The sequence below is a fragment of the Leptidea sinapis genome, chromosome 29 (assembly GCF_905404315.1).
Source record: "Leptidea sinapis chromosome 29, ilLepSina1.1, whole genome shotgun sequence".
NCBI lineage: Eukaryota > Metazoa > Arthropoda > Insecta > Lepidoptera > Pieridae > Leptidea > Leptidea sinapis.
In genome coordinates, this window is record NC_066293.1 from 6,281,256 (window position 1) to 6,301,733 (window position 20,478).

General features: G+C 38.7%; 1 protein-coding gene across 2 annotated transcripts in view; it reads left to right on the top strand.

Annotated features, from left to right (window-relative positions):
* LOC126973453 (ATP-citrate synthase) overlaps nt 1–15,366 on the top strand; it is a 96,202-nt gene extending 80,836 nt beyond the window's left edge. For both annotated transcript variants that reach the window (XM_050820717.1, XM_050820716.1), the window contains exons 17-24: nt 721–860; nt 2,719–2,867; nt 5,333–5,422; nt 5,778–5,920; nt 7,464–7,626; nt 8,435–8,568; nt 9,880–10,086; nt 12,610–15,366. In XM_050820717.1, the coding sequence (XP_050676674.1) occupies nt 721–860; nt 2,719–2,867; nt 5,333–5,422; nt 5,778–5,920; nt 7,464–7,626; nt 8,435–8,568; nt 9,880–10,086; nt 12,610–12,772 (1,189 nt within the window). In that variant the 3' untranslated portion in view covers nt 12,773–15,366. The remainder of the gene's footprint in view (nt 1–720; nt 861–2,718; nt 2,868–5,332; nt 5,423–5,777; nt 5,921–7,463; nt 7,627–8,434; nt 8,569–9,879; nt 10,087–12,609) is intronic.
* Nucleotides 15,367–20,478: the final 5,112 nt, after the last annotated feature.

Consider the following 20,478-nt stretch of genomic DNA (forward strand, 5'->3'; position numbering starts at 1 on the left):
TGAACTGCCGCAGGATTTGCGAAAAGATGTTTCCTCTAAAAATCACTGTGCCCATGAAATGTATTTAATATAAGTTCATTTAATATTTAATTTATAATTTTAACTTTACTATGCCGTGTTAATTTACAAATACGAAATAAGTTTAATGCTTTACATTAGGTGTAATAGTAGTTTTAGGTTAATACTGTAAAGTTAGTTTTATTGTAACTAGTATAGTTATTATTGTTAGTATTATCTTTGCACGAGAGCAGCTGCCGTCAAGTTTGGCAGACTGTACTCATGAAATTTGTAAAGGCTACTGCAGTAAATGTATTAAAAAAAAATCTATACAACAGAATCCTAACCGCGTTATGCGAGAACTTTCTTGCCTGGCACAGCCACTTTTTGGAATGGCTTACTTCTTTTTCTGCCATGAAGCAATAATGTGTAAGCATTATTGTGTTTCGGTTTGAAGGGCGCCGATAGTGAAATTACTGGGGCAATGAGAATTAACATCTTATGTCTTAAGGTGACGAGCTCAGTTGTAGTGCAGCCCAGAATTTTTGGTTTTTCAAGAATCCTGAGCGGCACTGCATTGTAATGGGCAGGACGTGTCAATAACCATCGGCTGAACGTCCTGCTCGTCTCGTCCCTTATTTTCATAAAACTATAAAAAAATAAAGTTGCTCGAAGATGGACAAATTTTAACGAGCTCCTGTAATCATTTCTGTTTATCATCAGGTTCGAAGCGGACCCCAACGTGAAGATGCTGGTGCTGCTGGGTGAGGTCGGGGGAGTGGAGGAGTACCACGTGTGTCGCGCTATCCGGGATGGCCTCATCACCAAGCCCATGGTCGCCTGGTGCATCGGAACCTGTTCCGGTAAGTAACAGCTGGTCTGGTAATGATGGCCATAAAGAAAACAATATGTTCTTTGTATTCATATATACTATATATTATTAATAATAATATTGACACCCTTTTAAACAAATGATCTTGCCCCAAACAAGGTATAGCCACATTCATCAAGTAAATGTTTGCTCACACACACACACACACACACACACACACACACACACACACACACACACACACACACACACACACACACACACACACACACACACACACACACACACACACATTATAAAGTTATTGTCAAACAGACAGCGAACCGAAAGCGTGTCGAAGCATTTTCATGTTGTTATGTATAGTATCGTTTGAATCTAGTCACATAGAAAAGAGAACGAAAACCGAATACGTGGCGAACCGAAAGATGTGTCACGACAGGACGAGGCGAGAGCGAGATAGTTGTAGTAGCTGGCATTCTACTATTCGGTTCGGTTTGCATTTATGTTTGACAATACCTTAAGTGACAATATGTTATGTTTTTAAAGTGATAACCCTCACTTCTAGGATTAATACACAAATAAAATTTGAAAAACAACACTTTATGAACTATGCAGGATTCAAACCCACGACCTCCGGCGTTCCGTGCCGGTGCTCAAGTCTCATGATCTGAAGTCAATTTCCTAATATGCAAATATTGGGATTGAGCAGGTATCAACTGTAAAGTGGATCCTGTAGATGAAGCCTGAGAGTTGAACAAAGCAAACAGAATTTTATGACGAGGCGGTACTCGAACGGTTAGCTCAGTTGGTTAGAGCACCGGCACGGAACGCCTGAGGTCTTGGGTTCGAATCCCGCATCGTTCATAAAGTTTTGTTTTTCAAATTATATTTGTGTATTAAGTGACAATGTTTGCTAAACCATGAATGTCGTAAGGCTTATTGGTACCAGTCGATTATAACATTAATTATGACCGTGTTATGCGTTTGATGAGTTATGGATGATGTGTGTCTTGCCCACGGATGATTTCTGTATACCCGAATATCATTTTACATACATATGAATAATGATTCCTTTTTTCGGTACCATACGCTCATGGTTGACTCAGAAAATTCAAAATCAAAAATAGAATTCAGAAGGTTAATGTGAATGGTTGGGATCTTCTGGGACTCCTCTCAGAATAGGGGGTACCACAAGGGTCTATTCTAGGACCGGACCTCTTCCTTGTCTACATAAAAGATCTTCCTAATCTTATAGAAAAAAACAAAAGGCTAGTATTATTTTTCCGATTATATGATTCACGTGGGAATCACGCGTACACAGTTCAAGGACGTTGAAGGTCATATCAATATTTGGAAGACATCTGCAGTCTACATCTTCTACCGCATTTATCACGGGGAGTGTTCCGAAGAGCTGTTTAACCTATTTCCTGCCGCCGAATTCCACCTTCGCACGACACGCCACAAGTTAGGATATCATCCTCACCGTCTGGATGTGTGGCGGTCCTCAACAGTGCGGTTTTCAAGGAGCTTTCTTCCTCGTACTACTAAGCTGTGGAATGAGCTTCCTTGTGCGGTGTTTCCGGGACGATACGACATGGGTACCTTCAAAAAAAGCGCGTACACCTTCCATAAAAGCCGGCAACGCTCTTGTGATTCCTCTGGTGTTGCAAGAGTATGTGGGCGGCGGTGATCACTTAACACCAGGGGCTCGTTTGTCCTCCTATTCCATAAAAAAAACATATACGATAGGACGCTGGATTTCATCCATCTAGAAATGGATTTTTACTTTTGCGAATATTCTACGTTCGACGTGACCTCCGTATAAATTCTTTCTTATAAGTATGTTTAATTCTGGGTGTTGATATAAATGAAAGACAATAATGTTTCAGATATGTTTACTGCGGAGGTTCAGTTCGGTCACGCCGGGTCGCTCGCAGGCTCTGCCCTGGAGAAGGCAGTGTCCAAGAACGCGGCACTGCGAGCGTACGGTGTCACAGTACCAGATTCGTTCGACTCTCTCGGTGATTCCATAAGAGAGGTATGAATTGATTTACAACTACTTACAAACATACCCTTATCACGTCTCCTTTGTTTACATCGATAAAATTTTTGAAGTGAAAACTTCTCTACCTGCGTTGGGCACTTTTTGGTGGAGGACAATCCTATGCATTCGCGTCACCGAAATGCTTATAGCAGTATATCTGTAGCTATACAGCTGACGTATTGTGCAACATTAGTGCTGTGTATATCTTATAAGTGAAATTTGAATAGATTTAGTGTTAAGTTCAATGTGTATATACTGTGCATTGTTGAAATAGATTAATATATTATAGAAATAAGTTGAAATTAATACTTTAATTGTTTTTAAACATTATGATATTTAAACTTTTAATACTTTTACACAACTTTTAGTTCTGACTTTTCACTTCTATTGGCAGTCTCTACAACTGGCAATTTTTGTACAAAATTTCAGTGCTCAATTTAAATAAATAAATCCTTTATTTTGCTAGAAAACATGTAACAATGGTTGTAAATAGTTTTAATGTATCAATGTTATCGGCCATTTGTGGCATGCAAAATTATTATTAACTACTAGTTGATCCGACAGACGTTGTTATGTATATAATAAATAAAATAATGTTTTTATATGAATTTGTCAATAATATATCATAACATCAAAAATTACTTCGTAAAATATGCACCCTGCTGTCGTAATGAAATTGTTTCACAGCAGAACTGTCAAACTGTGCGTCAATAAATTCTCTCATAGAAATTATGTATGGACACATCAAAAGAAAAACAAATTTGTTGTTTTTATTTAATTTAGCAGCATTTTCCTATTTATTCACCTTTTAAACCTTCTCTGGACTTCCACAAATAATTCAAGACCTAAATTTGCCAAATCGGTCTAGCCGTTCTCGAGTTTTAGCGAGACACGAACAGTAATTCATTTTTATATATATAGATTAATTCATTTTTCGTTTCATTACAAAATCCTAGTTATTAATATAATTGATTTAACATTAATAAACTCTATATTTTAGGTAAATTTAAATTTAAATTATTATTTTTAATGTCATTATTTAAAGACTAGAATTAATATATCTTAAAGTCAATTTAATTTAATCTAATGTGTCAACATTTCAATATGAAATATATAATGTGTATGCCACGAAAATTATCATTATGGAAGCCAGTTATTGGCGTCCCTTATAACATACATTATTACGACATAATATGAAGGGTAAAAATCTTCGGATTTATGTCGTGAATTTCCTACTTTACTCAACATTTTGCTTCAAAAGGTATAATATGGTTTATTGAATTAGTCGTTATTTTACGGAAATTAATAATTCGCCAAAAGTTGTGAGTTTTCTTGAGTGTGAATTCCGCTAAGATTTGTCGCCTCTACACGAGGCATCCTGAGGAGATATTGATTCAAGAAAACTCACAACTTTTGGAGAATTTTATTCAAAATCACTTATTGAACTTGAAAAACTACCACCCATTCAAAATAGACTGCCTCAGACCTGAGAAGAACGGGTTCAAGAAACTTAGCGTGCTTCTGTATTCTAATGAATTTTCTTTATTTACCCCATTCGCTAAACCCGTACGGTACGAAAAGAAATTCGTGCCCAAAAACATGGAAACATTATAGCAAGTGTTTGTGAAAGCCACAACCTGAGAGTTGAACAAAGCAAACAGAATTTTATAACGAGGCGGTACGCGAACGGTTAGCTCAGTTGGTTAGAGCACCGGCACGGAACGCCGGAGGTCGTGGGTTCGAATCCCATAATTCATAAAATTTTGTTATCAAAATTTTATTTGTGTATTAATCCTAGAAGTGAGGGTTATCACTTTAAAAACATAACATATTGTTTGTGAAAACCCTTGCACATTTTTTTGCTACTACATGGCGAGACAGATATGTAGGTGTCAGTGGAAAAACAACAGTTGACCTACACTAACTTAAATGGATTATTTACTATGTTCATTTGAGTTTTGTCACTATTTATTAAAAGAAAATATCTCATAACTATGTTTATAATACTGTCATTACTTTTAATTAAAACTATCCTTACGGGGAAGTGTACTAAGAATACTGGCAGCATTACCGCGTTGGATAGCTAGGCTGATCCGTTGACCGAAATAGCTGCCAGCGCTTGGGTTTCCAGTAGCCTTATTAAGGTGCGTAGATAGTACTTTGTACATTCTCCGCGCCTGTCTCGACACAGAACGGCACAAAGATGTATGACTGAGAGTTGAGACCGACATATTTGCGACGCTTGCTGTCTTTGCCAGTCGAAGCAGTAGCCCCAGCACCAACTGACGTAACTTGGACATGAGAAGGAGCCTGAGTGTCGACGCTAGTCGCGTCCCACACCAGCGCCTTTCCCCGTGCTCAAGTCACCAGGGTCATTCCATCAGGACGCTTGCCATCGCGGCCGGTAATACCACATGTTATATTAAATAATTAGAATTTTGTTTTTATTTTCCTAACAGGTATATAAGAAGCTGGTAAAGGAAGGCAAGATCATCGAAAAGGAAGAAGTGGAACCCCCAAAGGTGCCCATGGATTATGACTGGGCAAGAGTAAGTCTCGCAAAATAACTATTTATTTATACTATACTTATTACGTCGGAGGAAGTTCGAAGTAAGTTATCGCTTAAATGTCACTGCTTCTGGCGGCAACGTGGGGCGGGTCGTTCCCTGCCCCAAAATATGTTCGAGGGAGGCGATGGCTGGTCCAGATTGCTCGTGAATGGGCGCAACTTTTGTTGCTGGATGGATGGATTGGAGTAGGGCACGTACCTTGAGCGGGGTCGAGGAATCATCTTTTATGGTCAGGGGGACGCGGGCGACATATTTTTGTAGATTGATAGCAATAGATTTTCTAAAATATCCGTAAATGTTACGATTTAATAACTTAGGTTGTTGTTGATTTCAGAAATTGGGTCTGATCCGCAAGCCGGCCGCGTTCGTGAGCACGATCTGTGACGAACGAGGCCAGGAGTTGAGCTACTGCGGGGTGCCCATCAGCCAGGTGCTGGAGAGGCAGTTGGGAGTCGGTGGTACCATCAGCCTGCTGTGGTCAGTACTGTTGTATTATTGGGCTCAATTTGGGAATTGATAAAAATACAATTGATTTGAGTTTTCTTTAGTGTTAATTCCGCCAGGATTTGTCTTTAAACAATTCGACACGTGTTTCGCTTCTACACGAGGCATCCTCAGGACGTGTTGTCTCGCCAAAATCTGGCACGAGACTGCCTCGTGTAGAGGCGAAACACGTGTCCAATTGTTTAAAGACAAATACCGGCGGAATTAACAGTAAAGAAAACTCAAATCATTTGTATAATTATGGATTTCCGCTAAGTAATGCCTACTTCAATAAATTTTATTGATAAAAATGCCAAATTAGATAACAATTTTCATCACTAACGTACAATAAACAACTAAACTCCCAATCGCCTATTAAAAGGTCGTTAAAAATTGTCCGAGCTACGTTGTACATCATACATACAGATTAACTTAAATACAGATAACATTAATTCATTTCGTGACAATAATGTTCAAGTCTATTGTTTACGGTAGTAAGATGTTCGGACGCGAACACGAAGCAAGAACATTATGTTTTAGCAATTGAAATGTATCTATATAGCAAAATGGTTAAAAACGTCAAGTTAGTTATAAGATTTTATTAGTTTAAAGAGGCAATTACCTGAAATACGACAATCCATCCTTTTTCAGTTTTGATATGCTGTTATTTGGAATTTTTGCACTGGACACATTGCGTGGCGCTGCAAAGAAAGCGCAGTCGAATCACAACTGAAGGAAAACTCTTCTCAAACCGATTGATTCAGTAGTTTTCGCAGTTTAACCGAACAAAAAAATTATCTCAGCGTTTCAAATCAAGAGCGCAAGAATATGCCAACTAATATGCTTTCGTCTCTATAACCTCTAAAAAAATATCATCGTAATGTCATCCTTTTTGCTGACTATTAAGGTTCAGATTTGACTAGAGTGCGTAATGAATATAGGACCTGTTGCTTTGTAATAATGAGAACTTGTGATGTCATTTTTTTATGAAAATAAGGGACTAGACGAGCAGGACGTTCAGCTGATGGTAATTGATACGCCCTAATCATTACAATGCAGTGCTGCTCAGGATTCTTGAAAAACCACTGGCACTACAATTGGACGTAATTCCAGAAAAACGTTCCACACCACAATCATGTCGAAATTGAGTTAATAATACAAAACTGGTGAGGTGAATCATATTAATGGACTGACAAAAATGGCAGCCCTACTGCCACTGTTGTAAATGACATCATGACTTAGTAGACCAACCCACATGTATGGTCTATCTTTATTAACGAATTCCTTAAAATGTTGAGTTTGTGGCTTGGAACGTTTTTCCGGAACTTCGTCCAATTGCGCTCGTCACCTTGAGACACAAGATGGTAAAACGCATTTTCCCAGTAATTTCACTAGCTACAGCGCCCTTCAGACCGAAACACAATAATGCTTACACATTACTGCTTCACGGCAGAAATAGACACCGTCGTGGTTCCCATAATCCAGCCGGCTTCCTGTGCAAAGGAGCGTCCTTGTCATAATCTTGTTTAATGTGAAGGTTCCAACGCGAGCTCCCGGAGTGGGCGTGCAAGTTCTTCGAGCTGGTGCTGATAGTGACCGCAGACCACGGGCCCGCCGTGTCCGGAGCCCACAACACGATGGTGACTGCGCGCGCGGGCAAGGACCTCATCTCCTCCGTTGTCTCCGGCTTGCTGACTATTGTGAGTCTGTGGCAGCTGTCACTGTCTACTGTCACTGTCAACTGTCAAAAGGGAGCTGTTCGTGCTATACGGCATAGTTATAGTCACTCAAAGAAATATTTACAGAAATAAATATTATGACTGTTCATTGTCTGTACTTTTATGGAAATTTAATTTAGTACCTTCACATAAATCGGCACGTTTTTGCTCTAATTAGTGATTTTCATTATTAAAACACTAGAAATAAGGGATTATAGTAATAATAAAAAAGCTTTATTTTTTATTATTATTATATATTATAATAATAAGGTTTTAAACTTAAATTAAAACAGTTGATTCTAAAGTAAACTAAGTTAGTAAAATTAATTAAAAAAAGTTGAGAGGTGTCAAGGGACACACGGATGGAACGAAGTTCTTTTCGATTAATAAGTGAATTTTATATATAAATTTTATTTTTTAATAATATAATTATTTATTTTTAAATTAAATGAAATTTTAATTTTAAATTATTAAATTATTATTATTTATATTATATATATATTATTATATTATTTATATTATATATTTATATTAATTATTTTAAGGAAGGTGTACGTGCTTTTAAAAAAAAGCACGTACACCTTCCTTAAAGCCCGACAACGCTCCTGTGATTACTCAGGTGTTGCAAGAGAATGTGGGCGGCGGTGATCACTTAACACCAGGTGACCCGTCCGCTCGGATGTCCTCATTTTCCATAAAAAAATAACGAATGACTAAAATTAAATACCTGAGTACTGTTTAATCATGTGGTTGTAATACAAGGTTATGATGAAGGTTTTGTTTTCGTCAGGGTGACCGGTTCGGCGGAGCTTTGGACCGGGCGGCGCAGGACTTCAGCGCGGCGTACGACCGTGGGCAGCACCCTCAGGAGTTCGTCAACGAGAAGAGGGCCAAGGGAGAACTCATCATGGGTATTGGACACAGGTATGGAAACATTAGCTGAGGACTATTTGAGATTGAAGAATCTTAAAACAACATACCGTCGCTGACACTGGCGAGACTATAATGCCGCGACCACACATTGGTTTTATTTTTAATCACGTGGCTTCATTATCAGCCGTCCGCTGTTGGACAAAGGTCTCCACCAAAGATATTTTTTTTATTTATTTATTCAGAAACAGGCAGTCTTACAAATGATTTACGAGTTTTCTTAATTAACAGGTTTAATAGCGAATATAATTAAAGAAACATATTAGAAAAACTTTAAAAGAGCATACAAAACCTTAAAGAATTTAAATAAAATTATTTTAATTTGTTTTTTAAATTTTGGAAAACTGGAACAGGAAGCTATATACACTATAATCATGGTGAAAATTATTATTGTAAAATTTACGCGCGCGAAACTATTTTCTACATAACAACTAGAACAAGAATTTACATGAAATAATTCGTTTGAATGACATGTGTGTTTTTGAGGACGAGATATTTTTATGTTTATACATTGTAAGAACGAGGGACAATCCATAGCATTATTAGTTATTTTGTATAAAATAAAAGAATCAATAAAATGACGTCGTTTCTCAAGATCTTCAATTCTATGTCTGTTTGCCGATATGTCATAATCAATGTATATATTACCGGTTTTATAATCTGAGGTCCTCGTAAATTTCTTTTGGAACCTATCAATTCGATCAACATGAATTTTGAAAAACGGGTTCCAAACAGCGGATGCAAATTCTAAATTACTTCTTACGAAAGTATTAAAAAAAAATTTTATGAGTTTGTGTGTTTTTAAATGGCTTTCCTGTTCTCAATATATATTCTTATTTTTTGTACGCTTTTTTAATGTTATCAATGTGTGGTACAAAGGTAAGCTTTGAATCAAGGATAACACCCAGATCTCGCAGTAAGATATCCACGACGATTGGTCCTGCGCTGCCCTCATCCAACGTATTCCATTCCTGACGACGTCGGTCGACGAGTTATGTGCCACTTCACTTTGGCAATAATTTGGGGTATGTCGGTAACTTTGGTTCTCCTACGGATTTCCACATCTGATTCGATCGGGCAGGGAAACGTGTTCAGACACTGTGGTATTTGGGACGAGAATAGCACCTCACCATCTCCCGCGGATGTTGTAAGAGGCAACTAAGGGATACAAAGAGCCTAAAGGTGCAGATCTTTTCAATGGACGTAAATACATAAATAAAATTTGAAAAACATAATTTTTAAAATTAATCCTAGAAGTGAGGGTTATCACTTTAAAAACGTAACAAATGGATGTAAATGTTCCAGGGTGAAGTCTATCAACAATCCCGACTCGCGGGTGCGCGAGCTCAAGGCGTACGTGACGGCTCGCTGGCCCGCGTGGCCCGTGACGCGGTATGCTCTCGACGTGGAGGCCATCACCACCCGGAAGAAGCCCAACCTGATCCTCAACGTGGACGGCATCATCGCCGCGGCCATGGTCGACCTGTTCCGCCACTGTCAACTCTTCACGCAGTAAGTCTTTGTTACCGAGTCATGAACGAGCAAACACATATACAGTTAGCGCGCGAGTTAAATGCATCAATGGATCATTTCCCCCCGCTTTCCGCACGCCTCTCCTCGCGTACCTACACTGTAGTCGTCGCTTATCATACGCTTACCGTATTATCGCGTTAATACTGAAATTTGGACCCCCCGTGTATACGATTTTCATATAAGGCGCCCGGTATGAGAAAAATATGGAGAGTAAAACCTACTCATCAAATGGGATAGTAACGTTTTTGGTGCGCATCATTCATTTTTCAGTTGTGTGTGTGTGTGTGTATATACTTGTGTGTAACGAGCATACACAGTAAACTGCGTGATAGCTTACGCATGTATTATAATATACCTATTAGGGTGTGCAAAAATGTAACATCCTTGATGGACCTTTTAAAATTGGGTTTTTCGCTTTTAACAGGAGTTGTGTTTGGGCATTTCCTGACATATTTTAATGAATACGCTTTTATTAGCTTCTGCTTGTATGTCTGTTTGTAACCGACTCCATCGGACTTGATTTTGTTTAGTACCTGTTCAAAGACAATCGTTCTTAAGGAGTAAACTCCAGTCGTGCGTTGGAACTGACACACACAATTTTTCATTTTAATAATGCCTGATTGAAACGAGTTTTTATTCTTCGCCTAGCACATGAAATGGCTATAAATGTTTTAGACATGTGTGTTGAAGAAAGGCACAACACAAATTTGAGATTTATGATTTTGATTTATGAAAATAAAGGACGAGACGAGCAGGACGTTCAATTGATGGTAACTGATAGGCCCTGCCCATTACAATGCAGTACGTGTTACTCAGGATTCTTGAAAAACCCAAATATTCTGAGCGGCACTACAAATGCGCTTGTCACCTTGAACAACACAAGTCACAAGATAAACATCACAAAACTAAATAAACAATTAGTCACAACACAAACATGTCACAAGATGTTAAGTCTCATTTGTCCAGTAATTTCACTAGCTATGGCGCCCTTCAGACCGAAACACAATAATGCTTACACATTACTGCTGCACGGCCGAAATAGGCGCCGTTGTGGTACCCATAATCTAGCCGGGACCCTTACACATTACTACTGCACGGCAGAAATAGGCGCCGTTGTGGTACCCATAATCTAGCCGGGACCCTTACACATTACTACTTCACGGCAGAAATAGGCGCCGTTGTGGTACCCATCATCTAGCCGGGACCCTTACACATTACTACTGCACGGCAGAAATAGGCGCCGTTGTGGTACCCATAATCTAGCCGGCACCCTTACACATTACTACTGCACGGCAGAAATAGGCGCCGTTGTGGTACCCATAATCTAGCCGGCACCCTTACACATTACTACTGCACGGCAGAAATAGGCGCCGTTGTGGTACCCATAATCTAGCCGGGACCCTTACACATTACTACTTCACGGCAGAAATAGGCGCCGTTGTGGTACCCATCATCTAGCCGGGACCCTTACACATTACTACTGCACGGCAGAAATAGGCGCCGTTGTGGTACCCATAATCTAGCCGGCACCCTTACACATTACTACTGCACGGCAGAAATAGGCGCCGTTGTGGTACCCATAATCTAGCCGGCACCCTTACACATTACTACTGCACGGCAGAAATAGGCGCCGTTGTGGTACCCATAATCTAGCCGGGACCCTTACACATTACTACTTCACGGCAGAAATAGGCGCCGTTGTGGTACCCATCATCTAGCCGGGACCCTTACACATTACTACTGCACGGCAGAAATAGGCGACGTTGTGGTACCCATAATCTAGCCGGCACCCTTACACATTACTACTGCACGGCAGAAATAGGCGCCGTTGTGGTACCCATAATCTAGCCGGCACCCTGTGCAAAGGAGCCTTCCACTGGTTTTAACTATTTTGGTAAACTTGCAGCATTGTTTAAATTTATCGACATGCTCATGATTATCGTCAGTAATTATAATTAGGTCAAACCACTATCGTATTCCTTAACTCTGCATTCAACTCGTGTGTTATTTGTGGTATGCTGTATCTGTAGTATGGTTAAACTATGGTAAGAGCTTCTATGCAAAAAAGCCTTAAAGCCGGTAAAGTTCCTGTGAGTTCCCTGGTGTTGCGGGAGTATTTGGCCAGCGGTGATCAACTAACATCAGCTGAACCCTAAACGAATGTCCTCATTTCCATAAAATAAATTGTAGACTAATTCTTAGACGTATTAAGTACTTGTTTTGCTAACTGTACTGCTAATAGTGTGTACTTATACTTAGATAATTTATACCTTCGTCTAGATAGACTGTGACAGCTGTGAAAACGTCGACAAAATTGTGGTTAACATATTATCTCTATTTTGAGCAATGCACGTACACTAACACAAACCGACATACAAATCGCGAATGTAAGACGAAGCTTGTCACGTTCACTAAGGTAATAAACCTGGCCTGTTGTCACCGTTTATCTAGGAGCAAGAGGCATTAATTATCTAAATACTTATATTTCATTTTGTGTTACAGAGAGGAGGGTAACAACTACATTAACATGGGCTCAATCAACGCCCTGTTCGTCCTGGGGAGGACCGTGGGTCTTATTGGACACTACCTGGACCAGAAGAGGATGAAGCAGCCCCTCTACCGGCACCCGTGGGACGACATCACCTATATGTCGCCCCTCAACTAAACAACACTCATCATCACCATCACAATCGCACTTATCACCGTCTCTATAAGAGCACACTCGAATACACCATCTGCAAGTTACACCTTTATAGAGAATATCACTGGGACCGTCAAATTATAATAATATTGACACACATTTACACAAATAATCGGGACTTGAACACGCGCCTCTCGAGTTCCGTCTGAGCGCTCTTCCACTGAGCGAACCTTCCGAGTGACGCATGGTTCTTAAATCTTGGTATATCTTGTTCGACTCTCTTTATCAACTTTAAAAATAAGAAATTGTTTGGATTTGAAAAGAGCGACATCTCAAGTCAATCACCTAATAAGCAAATTATTGGGGTTGGGCAGATTGTCAACTGTACAGTAGATCCTGTAGGTGGAGCCACTTTTGAGTTGAAGAAGACATACCAAGATTTACAAACCATGCGTCCCTCGGACGATTGGCTCAGTTGGTAAGAGCGTTTGGACGGCACCCAAGAGGTCGCTGGTTTGAGTGCCGCATCGTTCATATATTGTGCTTATAAAGTTAATTTGTCATAATAATTTTTCATTTCCACACAAGTATTCAAAGGCGCGAGTGACGTCATAACATAGCGCGCCGCTATGAGTGCAAATTCAAATTGGATTGGAGTGCTGCTCAGAATTTATGGGTTTTTCAAGAATCCTGAGCGGCACTGCATTGTAATGGGCAGAGCGTATCAATCACCATCAGCTGAACGTCCTGCTCGTCCCGTCATAATCATCGTAAATATAAAAAAAATTGTGCATTTGATACAACTGGACCTTCATGACGAATTTCTCAAATATACAGTGAAGTTTTTATTGTTGGTTTCCAAAAAAAAACACTATAGACTTATATGTCACATTTTTCTCCCACTGTCGTATAGATGACGGTATTTAAAATTGTCTCTAAATATGTATTGACGGAAACCCAGCTGATATTCGAATATGTTACTAGAAATATGAATTTTATCGTTTTTAATTGTAGTGTTGCTGTTTGACTTATATTTTCTGTAAATTTTATAAAAAAAAATGACTTATGAGAACTTTATTGTGCACTAATAGTAATAATAAATAAAATAGCACCTTTTGAATTGAATCTATTAGTAGAGTTAAATAGTAATGAAATTATAAAAATAATGTTACAATTCATTTCAACAAAGCGGGCCAATTAACAGTGAACAGCCTATTTGTACTACATTCCTATGCCCGTTTAAAAAAAAACATTCCTCTGACATATGACAGAACAGATTGATAGTCTAGATATCTGTTGACAGTTGAGACGCTTACATAGTCTATGGTTATTAGACATTTATTACTAGCTGTATGTAGTCTGTAGTGGGATGACGGGTTTTATTCACCGCAGTAAATTTATATTTATTTAAATTGCCGCGTAGTATGTATAATTTTACTCTTTTTAACATGAATCCAAGAAACATGGATGATGGAATTTATAAACAATTTTATAAAGATTTAATAAAATATTCACCCAATGACTATATTATGTCATTTAATGATCGAGTTTTCAAACTCGACGCATAATGGCGGCAAATTTAAAAACAATGTGTAATTAGTTACGTTATTGGTTCCATTTAATTGAATAATATTTAGTGCTAGTAAGCTAAATACGATTTCCAATCTTTTTTTTTTAAATAAGTAATTTTTTTTTCAAAAACATTACTTAACTAGTACAGTAATTTGTTATTACCTTAACAAAAGAGTAAAGTTGTGAGAACACACTGGACTTTGAAAGTTGTTTATGTTATATTCAAATATATTTTTATCTCAACTTAAAAAGTAATCAATAATATTACGCGGTACGCAATTTCGTCCTATACCGAAATAAATCATAAGTATACAGTTCAGAGTTGTCGTTAGATTTTATATAAATTGTTAGAAAATTACAAAAAAAATTGTCAAGCGCACTTATATTGTTACAGATTGTAATTTAACTCATTCATTAAACGCCAGTTATTCTCCCATTTTCATTTCGAACGCACACCGAACATTTTTAGGTGCTTTGAAACATTCTTAATGTAAGATTTACTTGTAAGATAACTGAATCTGTTGACACTTGACGTTGCAGACAAAACTCTCTTTGACAGCTGTCATTTAAAACATATCTCACAGCCACAGAGTAGTATAGATGAAAAAGGAACGGAACTGACGGGCCCTTGAGAGTATTTGTTTTCTTTGTCAGCTTTGAGCATAGACCAATTCATCTTTTTATAAATAACAAAATGTGAAAAACTACAAATGTTCAAAAGTTACATTTTCACTCTTGGTTACTTAGTTAAATAACATTTATTTTGTCATGTTAAAAATAAAGTTATTTTGAGCTTTTGAAGTCTGTGGCAGATGTAATATTTCTTTATTAATACTTGGGTTAAATACTTTATCAATATTAGTGTCGTCTCCAATTTTTTTGTACTCTATGTTTTAGTTTTTAGTTATCTGTGGGCTCAATGTGTTTATTTTGAATGAAAGCATTTTAGTAGTAAGTGGTACATAATTTATTGGCATAGCTGTGACGTGGTAGATTTGTGTAAATATGGAATTGACAATTTAAATTGAATATATCTTTATTTGCTTTATGTGACTTTTCTTTTAAATCTCTTTCTGAAACTACGCACCGAATATATAGCTACATTGAAGGTAACGGTCTTAAACCCGGCAGGCGAAATGGAGCATAATGAACCTATGGTGTTGGTCTATACGTCTAAATAGAGACTCTAGCCAGCTCTAAAAACAGCCCAGGTTTAATACCTTAGTGTGCGTGAAAAGCTACGTCTTAAACTCGCGATTTGTCACTTTATGTTAGTGTGCGTGCATTGCTCAAAACAGAGGCTAAATGTCAACATCAATTTTTTTCGACGTTTTCACAGCTCTCACAGTGTATCTAGATGTATAAATGATCTGAGGCTGTTGTATTTTTAATGGTATCTATAACGAGTCTTCCATGGTCTCTGCCATGATTATGATATCGTCTGCGAATCGAAGGTGAGTGATGTATTCGCCGTTGATGTTCCAGTCCAGAAGCTTAACTGTAGAAATTCTCGACTTCTTTAAAAGTTCGGGTTTAGACGAAACGACCCAGCCGACATCGGTCTTCAGTCGATCGGTTCATTCGGCTTTGTCAGTTGGCTCTGCCCGATAGACATATCTTGTGCGAATACTTGTCGATGACTTGGAGATCTGTCTGTTTAGCTGCCTCGTCCGGGGACTGAAGGGTCATTTGGCGTCTTACATCCATCAATATGAGAGGGTTTAGTCTAAGATTTTTCCGGTTCTTTTTGAACGGCTGGCCTTGAAGAACTTAGACCCGGCCGTTTGAACAGCTGCCACGAACCTGTTATTATACTCGTTCACGTCTACGCAGTCACCGAGGCATTAGAAGCGGTTTTGCAATACGAGTTGAAAGTTTTCGGGGTTTTGGATCTGGATGGGTGCGTAGACTTCACCATTCGAGACCGCTCCAGTTTTGGAGTGATATTCAATGCGCCTCAGCTTTCACTGAGTTGATCACGGAGACATCATTGAATATATGCTTTTGGTCGTACATAATGAAGTCGATCTCAATTAAGGTGGCACCATCGGGGCTAATCCAAGTCCATTTGCGTTGTTGTGGCTTCATGAAAAAGTTCATCAAAGAGAGATCCCCCTTCACCATGGTTATTATTACTGGTCAAATTGACCGGAATGTATTTATATAACAACTGAAAACACTTTATAAAGGATTTACTAATTAATGTTACGCTGCAATAAGTTGTCTCCAAACACAGGAGTCCTTCAACAACTACCAAATACATGTCGAGTATACAGTGTAGATGGCGCTAGTTGCCATACGATACTTTCACACAAATATTCCATTACTTTATATTATTTTCTATAATTTATACGTCTAGATAGAGTCCCTTGCTGTTAGACAATATATAAGAACAGGCCAGGAATATTAGTTTATCAATTATATTGTATATTATTTATGTGACAATTTGTGTTAGTGTGCGTGAATTGTTCAAAATAGGGGCTAGTGCTAAATAATTTTTTTTCGACTTTTCCACAGCTATCAGAAACTATCTACACGTATAAATGATGTAAGGTTTATATTATTTTTATATGACTTAGTAGCAATTAAAAAAAATCTTTCGGTAAGTTGCGAAATGATTTTAATTAATAATTAAAGTAAAGTAGAAGTTTTTTTATGAAAGGAGATTATATAGTTTATAATATTTCACATGCGATTGAACTTATCACCCAAGAGCGATGAAATTAATTTAGGAATAAAAGTTATTTATAGAAAGTAAAGGATCGATATTACGGTACACATTAGAAGAGGTAATTTAATAAAAATGGTACATGGAGGGTTAAATCCTTCCATTGGATCATGGTGCGGACGAGTATTCCTCCGTGAGATAAGTTGGAGTCCATGACAGGCTTAAACTATGACCCAAAATCATGCCTTCATCAGATTAACAACTATCATTACTGCTAGAGGAGAGCTCTATTGGCTTATTGTTTAAGTTTAATATTTTGAAACGTATTTCAAATCTTTAAACAGCCTGATAGCCTGCTCAATAGAAGCATCGAGTAGTGCTTATTAAGAATAATAAATATATTTACTCTGTGCTCTTCAGCCTGTTCAGCGGTGAGCGGTGTGTCTCCGCTTTCTGTCAACTGCCGAACTATTAATCTAACTGCACATTCCATGATAGTTACTGACCATTACTTTTATAAGGTTTATAAATAACTGCCCACTCAAAGTCAAAAATAATCTAACTGCTCATTTCATCATTGTTACTCCAGGCCCCTTTATTGCCAATCGTCTGTTATTACTGTCCCATTATTTTACCAACCGCTGATAAATAACTGCCCATTATTGTTTTAACAGATTGTAATAACCTTATAAATGTTTAATTAACGTCAGTTTACCTGAAGCACTGTGAATGGTAGACCATCACATTTATTAATATATTGTTTAGTGTTGTGTGTATTAAAGTTTATCGCAGACAGACAACATGACAAATATAAACAATCTTTTGTACACAACGATTATACGAATTAGTAACCGAGGTACATATTATTTGAAAACTAAAGAATCAGCCACAGGCATTAATAACTACAATAATAGTAGTCAAGCGATAACATTGTGGGTGATTGGCATAGATGGCGCTAGAAGTCGCTTACATCGCGCTGATAATATTTGTGTAAGTTTTTTAATATTACGTATTTTTTTTAAGAAGTCTCTGCTGGCGTACCGCAGGGGAGCTGTCTCTCTCCCCTGCTGTACGCAAAATACACAAATGACATCCCGCTCGAACCGTCGGCGACTCTGGCGCTATATGCAGATGACGCGGCGTATATTACATCGTCACTCAACCTAACGCACGCCGCCGTGAAGATGCAGCGCCAGCTGGACACCCTGCCAGAATGGCTCAAGAAGTGGCGGCTATCGGTGAACGTTGGCAAAACCCAGGCGCTCGCGACTGGGAGTGTGCACACTGGCCAGCATAGGTTGCAGCTAAACGGACAGGACATTTCGTGGTCCCCGACGGTAAAGTACCTCGGGGTCACCATCGACCGCCGGCTCAACATGAACGAGCACGTCACGAAGACCATCGCGTCGACAAACGTCGCGATGGCCTTACTTCGTCCAGTGCTCTCCTCAAGCCTCCCTCTGAGGGTGAAGGTCTTGGTGTACAAGACCCACCTACGCAGCCGACTCACGTACGCCGCGCCTGCATGGTACGCGCTCGTGAATCTAACTAACCGGAAAAGGTTGCAAACCGTGCAGAACAAGATTCTCCGCCGCATCACGGGCGCACCATGGTACGTGAGGAACCAAACAATCCAGAGGGACCTAAGAGTCGAGGGCTTGGACGACTTCACTCGTCGTCTCGCCGTCAACATGTTCGCGCGTGCCGACTCGTCGGATCTCCATCATCTGCGAGATCTGGCCCCCTGGCACGCGCGGCCACCTGACAGCCGCCGCTACCCGCGTGATCTCGTGCGGGACGAGGATGTAGAGTGACGTGTTTGCGCGCGGCTCGGCTGATCGCCCTCCCTCTTCTTCGGGGCTGATCGTCAAGGCCCGCGCAAACCGGCAACAATCACCGGATCTCAGCTGAGGGAACAGGCGCTCCCTCAGCTCCAAAAAGATGACCACAAAGGGGGGGGGCGCTCCCCCAACCATACCATAAATTAAAGAAGACGACCGCAGAGAGCAACGACTCTCACCCCCAATGACCCGCCCGTTTCAACGGGCGGCGAGTGATCCTTGCTGCAGGGGACGAAAAGTCCTGATCAGCATTCCCCCACCGCGCCCATGTGGGCGCGGCGAGAGAAGACCACGAAGTAAAAGAAGTAAAATAACTAGAAGTAAATTACGCGGAATATAATTATTTTTGTCGAGTGATATGTTACCTATATATCACCCTTAAGAGTTTAGACCTACTAAACACAATCGCACTGTGTTTACTTAGTAACTACTATTTACTAAGTAGAGGTGTGTCATTGAAGGTTTTTAAAATAATTTATTTTAACTGTTTTTTGTCATTGGTCAACAGGTTGAAGAAACTGTTAATGCATTTATTAAAAATTTAGGTTTTTATTTCGTCAGTATAATATCATGTCAACGTTTTCGTTCGCAAATTCGTCAACTGTTTTGAATTAAGCTGTTTTTAGGGAGGCATTCAATTTCTTCATTTATTGAGAGTTACGGGCGAAGACGTTGATTGAATTTATTAGCTTATTATGTTCAACAGGTTTTTTCGTTGAAGAAAAACAGTTAATTAGTTAACGAATATAAAACTGTTAATAAATACAGTTTATTGATTTAACGACCACCTCTACTACTAATTTTTCCGTCATCTTCATATTAGAGAGACTAACACTTTCAAAAATCACATTATTGTCCGTTATACAATAAACCTTTCTGACCAATGACGATATGAGATGACGTATATTTTTAGTAAAACATTACTTAGTAAAACAATATGATAATTGAAAGTTATGAAGAAAACAGTTCTGAAAAAAAAATATATATAGTTTTAAATTGGTGTTTGACTCTTGGAACTAATAATAATAGTATTAATAAAAGAATATGATAAGTAACGGTTATGAGATCCATTGGTAGTAATAAAAAATGTATTAATAAAAAGTATTAAAAAAGTGTTATGAAGAGAGATTATTATGAGCACAGACCGGTAGTAAGACAAAGAATAGAATTTTATGTGAAATTATTTTTAATATTAGCTAGCCGTTCCCGCCCGCTTCGCTGGGCGAATTTTAAAAGGAATTAAATTTAATCTTATTAGTTACAAATACAATAAAAAAATAATAGAAGCCATATACCATCTAGGATAAATTTCTCATCGAATGGTGGTAGTTTCATGTCTATATGATTAGTGGTTTAGGCGTGAAAGAGCCTCAAAATAATACCATTTTCATTATATAATATATAAATTATAAAATGGATTAATTATCAATCTCAATTCTCAATTTGTTTTTATGTAAATAAGAGACTAGACGAGCAGGACGATCAGCTGATGGTAATTGATATGCCCTTCCCATTACAATGCAGTGCCGCTCAGGATTCTTGTAAAACCCAAAAATTCTGAGCGGCACTACAATTGCGCTCGTCACCTTGAGACGTAAGATGTTAAGTCTCATTTGCCCAGTAATTTCACTAGCTACCGTGCCCTTCAG